The sequence below is a fragment of the Ammodytes marinus genome, assembly GCF_949987685.1.
Source record: "Ammodytes marinus genome assembly, chromosome: 6".
In the NCBI taxonomy this organism is placed as follows: domain Eukaryota; kingdom Metazoa; phylum Chordata; class Actinopteri; order Uranoscopiformes; family Ammodytidae; genus Ammodytes; species Ammodytes marinus.
Genome location: NC_137235.1, coordinates 3911826 through 3919914, shown reverse-complemented (window position 1 = coordinate 3919914; position 8089 = coordinate 3911826). Strand labels below are relative to the sequence as shown.

The window sequence follows — 8089 nt, the reverse complement described above, 5'->3', positions numbered from 1 at the left end:
AGGTAAAGGGAATAATTTGTCAGGTGTTTTTTTAAGGAGTTAATTTTCAACCTTCCCCCTTTTTTCCTCCCGAATTGGAATGGTCCAAAGCCCAAACTGCATTTATAAGCAGCAATGGGGCAGTCTTATCAAGTTCACAAAAGGGGAATGGGGGGCGGGGGGGTTGGGTATTTGGGCAGGGGATTATCAGCATGCTTACGAAAATGTCATTACCTGTCATTTAACTTAATGTCTTTAGCTGCATTTATTAAGCCCCTGGATATCAAAGCTAAACAAATGCTTGTACGGCGTCGCTCAAGGGGGACGACGCTTGTTAAAGACCATCCGATTTAGTTGTTTTATCTCCAGTTGGTTTTTAGAATCCATCTCATATTTATCCCTGCGTTTGTGCTCACCCAGATACTGCAAAGGAAATTGGCACAAATAAAGCCCCATCCGTATTCAAATCACGTTTAGTCATTTTAACTGAGGTTTACATGTGTAAGTCGTTTTTAGTCGATTGGTTTGAAATTGTCGTCCATCTCCTCTTTCACATTGTCCTGGAGCTCGGCGGCGGCCAGCGGCTGGCTGTGGTCGTCCCGCGGCGGCGCGGTCGGGATGTTCTCCGAGTTGTTGGGGAACTCCGGGCCTCCTGCTTCCATCTCCATCTTCATCATCAGCTTGAGCTTCTTCTTTGGGGGGTTCTTCAGGGTTCCCAGACGTTCCTTCACCTTGTACTCCAGGGTGCTGTGCGGGATCCCGTACATGTTCTGGGCCTTGGACACGCTCATCTTGCCGCCCATCACCATGCCGATGGCCTCCTCCAGCAGCTCGGTGTTGTACTGGCGGTAGCGGCCCCTCTTCTTCCTGGGCTGCTTGGAGTTGGGGTCCCCCTCTGCGTCCGAGGTGGAGTACGCCGGCCCGGAGCCGGAGTGGTCCAGCTCGGCGCTCCAGTAGTCGGCCGCCCCGTCCAGCAGGCTCCCCAGGCTGCCCCCGCGCCGGTTCTGCTTGGGAAGGATGGCCCTCAGCTTTCGGCTCAGGCTGTTCTCCCCGTGACCCCCGGCGCCCACTCCCATGGGGCCGTAGCCGTACAGCTCGGAGGCCTGGGAGTCCCAGGACAGATCCATGCCCCGCACTATGGGGATCTTCAGGTCCACGGGAGGCGAGTGGCCGTGGTCCCTCTTGCCCTCGTTGTGATGGTGCTGCTGGGCCTTGGAGACCTGATTGTGGATGTGATTGTGGAGGGAACTCTTGTAGGAGGAGAAGGCTCCGTGGTGGCTGTGGTGGTGGTGGCTGCTGTGGTGATTCTCCAGGAATGTAGGCAGGTCCTTGAGGTCCCCGAGGGCCCCGCTCAGAGCCCCGCTGGCCTGCTTGAGCTTCAGCAGGCCCTCCAGGTGGGCCTTGCTTCCCCAGAAAGAGGAGGATCCCTTCTGGCCAAGCAAGGAGTGCGACTGCGCGTGATTGAGCAGGCCGGCCGACTCGAGGCTAGCCAATGAGAGAGCAGCAGGCTGGCTCAGGAGGCGGTGCTTCTGGCTGAGGAGCTCTTCCTTGATGCGCAGCGACCGGGCGAGCGGCGGGCCCTTGGCGGAGTGGGAGTGGGAGTTGACGTAGTTCTCCCGCAGTCCGTCCCGTGAGCTTCTCTGCAGCGGGCCATCCTCCTCGTCCACCTCGGGATGGGGCTGCTCCGCTTTGAGGGAACGTCTGGAGGGAGAGAAGAAGATAAGATGATTTAGGAACGCAGTCAGGGATTTTGTAATTAAGATAGAACTGTTATCGAAAAATTTCGATTTTTTTTTTCAAACAAACATCAAACATTCAAACATGTATAACCCCCAACCACCCCACACCCCACACTATCCTTGGACCTATTATATAACTGATTGTTTTAACCTTTCACCAGCCAAAGATGTAACAAGTAGAGAGTGAAGGGGAGAGGCTTCAGTTTCTTTAATTGCTACAAGTTGGATGTTGAAAAGACGCAAGTCAGGGATTTTGTGTTGAAGATATAACTGATTCTTGAGACCAGGGTTTGATGCTGACTGCATTTGTTAGTCCAGGGTTATAGTTTGTAATGTGGTGTTCCGAATTAATTAACGTTTTTTTCTAACCTTTTACCAGCCGACATAGAAAGTTACAAAATTATTAGTGTCATCAAAATCACAAACAACCTAACAAATAAGAAATAAAGTCCATTACAAACCCCTGACCTCCCTGCAAATAGATCTCAACAGAAACTTTGCACATTTCAGAAAATGTCTCTTTGTCTTGTTTATGCAAGAAAAATCATTAGTAGACAGTTGTGTTTTTCCACAGCCATTGTTCAACATGAAATAATTGTTTGCTCTCTGTTTAAACCTGCAGTGTGTAATATGACATCATCAAGAAAGTTCTACAAAGTTCTAGAATGCAACGCTCCCCGGGTAACCCCAACCCTTTCGAATAATAACAGAAGCTACAGTGGCCTTCAAGGACAAGAACAATTCTAAATTTTAAACAATGCACCTGATGACATTCCAACAATGACACTTTCAAGATGGCGGCACTAGGCCTTGGTCCAAAATATGCAGAAATATGGACATATATGAGACCCTTTCTAAGGGAAAAAATAATAATTCAAAAAAAAAATGCAGCTATTATGCACCAAATTAAATGTACTTATGGATATTATAATTACTTTCTACAAAATCTGCTAGGAAATAAATCTCAAAATTCTACACACTGCAGGTTTAAGTGGCATATGAAAAGAATGGTAGGATATATGTGTACAGATACAATAATCGTCAATGCAGGCAACTATTACAGACCTGTCCGTCCTCTGGATTTCATAAAGGGTTGCCAGTTAGACATTGCTGTGTTTTAAGTTTAAAACCACAAACCAAAATAAATAAATAAATAATAATAATATGTGTATCTGTTTATCTTTTTTTAACTGCTTCCTATCTCTTGTTTTTTAATGATTGAGTTCATATGAATTGCTTCAAGTTGGATGTTAAAAAATGCAACATACAAAATGTCTTCATCTTGCCAACAAGCACCCGTGTGCGAAGCAGCATCTCACATTTCATTTTCTTTCAAATTCCTGGAAAACCATCTCCTGTTGAAAAGGTAAAGGCTACACTTACATGCTAAGTGCCTCGTCTTCAACTGCTGCTAGCCAATGTTCCAATGGCTAAGTAACTATAGCAACAGTGGAAAGGCTATTTAAAAAAAAAGAAAAAAAAAAGAAGAAAAACGCTCCCATAGGTTCATAATAGCGGGGAAATAGCTTGTCATGTCAGCTGATGGCATGGGGGAGATGGAAAGGGAACTTGAGGGGAATGGATGGCTGGCTGGCTGGATGCTTATTCCTGTGAGCTGTATAGTGCAGCTGACTGTGTGTGCAGTGTGTGGGGAGTCCTCAGCATGGGCTTTAAAACTAGATTATCACAGTGGGAGGTCTCGGGGCCTCGCAAAAAACAATACAGGGGTTAACGGGAGGCTTTGGAGTCTACTCTCTAATACAGCGTTCTGTTACAGTAAGCATGTCATCAGGGACAAGGCAGCAGACAGGAATGGTGGATCTAAAGGAATTATTTTCAAAGCATGTGGAAAATAATTTAAAAAAAGAGGGGGTTCACAAATGATAAATGATTGAAAGCATCATTTATCAGATATAAATCAGCTGTGTTCCCCTGTTGTCTGCAGTCTGTGGGCTCAGAATGGTTTCAGAGAGGTATTTTTTTATCCGACAGCCATTATACAACTCTGGAAAAAATTAAGAGACCAGTCTGAATCTTTCTAAAAATCTTCATCTCTACATTACTTAACGGAATTTAAGGAGTTTAAATTATGAAACCAAAATGTTCATTCTACTCAAACATTTGTCTATAAATAGTATAAACGAGAGACACTGAACATTTGGAGTGGTGTCTTAATTTTTTCCAGAGCGGTATATCATTTTGCGAAATGCTTCATTTTTCAAGCCTTCCATATATTTCAAGTATAACTGCATTCTTGTCAATCGAGGAAATCATTTGACACAGCAGTTAAGTCTTTATGAGACATGTTAAACCGAACCGAACTATTCTTTTCTGGGGTTTTTAGCACCTAAATACCTCAATACCGACCTATTATCATGAATCATAGTAATAAAGACCCAAATAAAACATCTCAATAGAAGGAAAATGCTTTTGAAAATGGCTCTTTTTAGGGTTCTTCGCAAAAATGGTCAAAACATCCTTTTTAATTACATAGCCATTGACCTGTAATGCGCACACATGCACGCACACGCACGCACACACACGCACGCACGCACGCACGCACGCACACACACACACACACACACACACACACACACACACACAGACAGGAATGGTGGATCTAAAGGAATTATTTTCAAAGCATGTGGAAGATAATTTAAAAAAAGAGGGGGTTCACTAATGATAAATGATTGAAAGCATCATTTATCAGATAAAAATCAGCTGTGTTCCCCTGTTGTCTGCAGTCTGTGGGCTCAGAATGGTTTCAGAGAGGTATTTTTTATCCGACAGCCATTATACAGCTCTGGAAAAAATTAAGAGACCAGTCTGACACACACACACACACACACACACACTAACCCTGTGTTTGCTTCTGGGACTGTCTGACTGTCAGAGATGACTTGGTGTATACTGTTGGTGGGGGTTGACGCAACATTCCCTGCCCTTCCTCCTGTAGTTAATATTGCATGACCTGATCATTAGTGTCCCAGAGAGGCTTGAGGCCTTGGGGCTTTTTTTGGGGCCCGTAGGCATGAGATGGAGATCTGTCCTAAGGGGGTCGAGGTGCTGTTTATTACTTTGCTTTTTATACTAATTGAGAAAATATTCACCATGGCTGAGGTTTAACAATAACACCCGCCTAGCTTGGTGTGAGTTCAAGAAGGCATTGTTTCCTCAAAAGTGTGTAGGATAGCGCTTCCTCACTCCCTGTTTTATCTCCTATTTCAATATTTGTAATGATGCATGTTTTTACTTGTTTTATTCACTCTCTGACATCAAGTAATGCTGTATAAAATGTCTTTAATTTATGAATGTAATGTGTAGCTCTGTGATTTGTGGAGGGGTCAGGGTGAGGGGTTGATATTGTTCTGTTTTCTTATTTTATGTTAATTGTATATAGGCCAATACTGTAAAGCACTTTCTGTTAGGCAAGGCAAGGCAAGTTTATTTATATAGCACAATTCAGACACAAGGCCACTCAAAGTGCTTTACAGGGGCAAGATTAGAATACATAAAACACATTATAAAACATTTAAAAGCAAATAAAAGAAGCAAATAAAAAAAAATTAAAAAAAATTAAAACTCGATTTAAAAACATAATAAAAGAAGCAAATAAAATGAAAATTGCAAGTTAAAAAGGAAACAAAAAAGTCTTCAGACTCGATTTAAAAGAACTGAGAGTTGCAGCAGACCTCAAGTTCTCTGGGAGTTTGTTCCAGATTGTTGGTGCAATTTGTGTGTGCAAAGGGCTATACAAATAAAGTTTGATTTGATTTGGTTACTTTGTTGTGTAAGGGTAGCAAAAGAAAGCTTGTATGTTTTGCTGAGAAAGTCCAAGAATTTGAGAAATCACCAACAATCGATTTCAGGGAACATTTAATCATCAATGGCGAGATGCCTCTGCTAGACTCAGTGAAAACCAATACGCCAACCGGTAAACCGTTGCAAATTCTCAAGAAATTCTACTCTTTCCTTCCTCTTAAAAAACCCTCCTTAACTGATACAGGAAATTCAATGCCTTGATAATTTAGTGTTATCCTCCACTGTGGCATTAGCCTGTTTGAAGACCAAAGGGTCATTTCATTTTTAGATAGATTTGGAAAAAAAATATATGAGCAAACCAATGAAACCTTCCTGATATCAACACAGTACCCCCGACTTAATCGCCGAGATATAGGAACATGTCCAGATCCCAAAAATGAGTTTAAATGTAGCAACACACATAGGAAATCAAACAATTGTAATTCAACCACTTTTTGGCAGTTATACACTGACATTGACCACGTGCTAAATGTAATGAAAATAATGTATAATGAAAATAAAAAGTGAAAGTTTGAAGTTTAATCGTTATCTCGTGGTGGTCCACATCTGAAAATATGTAGCTGCTGCTGTTGCTCCATTAATAGTGTCCTCTCTCTTTTTGTATCAGTCTAAAACTACTGCGTTAACCACTGGTTTCGTTGTAACTAGGCAGCGCTTGCTTTAACCAGGAAAGAACACTCATGCGGGGGCCACTGGGACTTGTGTTAACATTGATGTAACACACACACACACCTCAAATCTTAGTTTAGAAAGCAATCTTAGGTGTCTTCACTGCTGTATCAAAGAGAGCCACGGGGCGCTCCGGTGACGTAGTGGATAGAGCGTGTACCATATCGGCTCCGGCCTTCGTTGCAGTGGTCGCGGGTTCAAATCCGACCCGTGGACCTTTACTGCCGGTCACCCCCCCCCCCCCCCTCGCTCTCTCTCTGTCTCTCCATTTCAACTCTGTACTATCTAATAAAGCTTGAAAATGCCCAAAAATAATCTTTAAAATAAAAAAGGGAGACAGCTCACATGATGCATGGCCACCGTTTCTCAATGTCTACAGCCTCTCTCTCTCTCTCTCTCTCCCTCTCCCTCTCCCTCTCTCTCTCTCTCTCTCCCTCTCCCTCTCCCTCTCCCTCTCCCTCTCTCCCTCTCCCTCTCCCTCTCCCTCTCCCTTTCCCTCTCCCTCTCCCTCTCCCTCTCCCTCTCCCTCTCCCTCTCCCTCTCCCTCTCCCTCTCCCTCTCCCTCTCCCTCTCCCTCTCCCTCTCCCTCTCCCTCTCCCTCTCCCTCTCCCTCCCTCTCTTTGTGCATCGAGCCGTCACTAATCCATCTTTGACCTCCGGATCAAAAGTGTTCTTGGAAAATGGCGATCTGCCGACATTGTTTATTCCCTCTTGATGCGTGGAGCGGAGTGTATGACTATGGCTACCGATGCAAACATGACTTCAAGGCAGGATACACATGTCCATCAATAAATGATCAGGTTGTACAGCCGAGGGATCGTCAATAAAAGCCAGCGGACATGGAGACGAGAAGTGAAGCCCACATTATGAGTTTGACACAATCTGCCCGTTTAAAACGCTCACTCAAGGTCCTGATGTGGGAGGGGTCGTTATTATATATATTGCGTATTGTACACCTTGTATAGTAGGCAAGTTTATTTCTATAGCACAATTCAGACAAAAGGCCATTCAAAGTGCTTTACAGGGGCAAGCTTAACATACATAATACACATTAGAAAACAAAGTAAAGTAAACGTTGTACAGTAAGCGGATATGAATAGGCTAGTCGTGGGGATCAGGTATCGAACAGCTAGACAAAACCAATAAGTTATGGAGGAAAGATAGGAGGCGTTGGCAAAGACTCACTCAAACAACCCGAGGCGGAGCAGAGTTTTCGGCCCACAAAGTAGAGAAAGCGAGAGGGGACACGCACCTCTAAAGATCTGATGGAGATTCACTTTGCTGTTCCCACAAAGTCGATTCTCCAAAGGTCAACAGTTACACAAGCGATTATAGCGTTTCTGAAAGTTTATCCATCCAAATATTACTAGAGTAGATGTAAAGACACAATTCGCTGGTTCAAATCCGTCCCGTGGGCCTTTACTGCAGGTCATCCCCCCCCCCTCTCTCTCTCTCTCTCTCTCTCTCTCTCTCTCTCTCTCTCTCTCTCTCTCTCTCTCTCTCTCTCTCTCTCACTGTTTCCCCATTTCAACTCTGTACTATCTAATAAAGCTTGAAAATGCCACCAAAAAATAAAACCTGTTGTCTTACCCTTTAACCCCCGGCACAGGCTTGAAGCCCGGTGAGGTTTTGTTGCTTCCTGCGCTCGAGGTCTTCTTGGTGGAAAGGTCCAGGACTCCGTCTGAGGAGGGGAAGACATCACAATGGAAAGGATGTTAAACAAGCTAAGGAGGTGGAGTCAGCCATTTTGGAGAATGCTGGTTGTCAAAACTGTTTTTGTTGTCAAAATCAGTGAATATCTCCTCGTGGTCCACTGTTTGTCTTTGAAGAAAACACATTTACAGAAATGTTAGGTTACTGAGATAGATAATGTTGTTTAT

At 43.9% G+C, this 8089-nt stretch overlaps 1 protein-coding gene across 1 annotated transcript in view; it reads right to left on the bottom strand.

Annotated features, from left to right (window-relative positions):
- Positions 1-491: 491 nt before the first annotated feature.
- Positions 492-8089, bottom strand: part of lcor (ligand dependent nuclear receptor corepressor) — a gene marked incomplete at both ends in the record, with an annotated part of 97537 nt that continues 89939 nt past the window's right edge. Inside the window, 2 exons of the mRNA XM_080029888.1 lie at positions 492-1680; positions 7800-7890. Of these exons, the coding sequence (XP_079886014.1) occupies positions 492-1680; positions 7800-7890 (1280 nt within the window). The remainder of the gene's footprint in view (positions 1681-7799; positions 7891-8089) is intronic.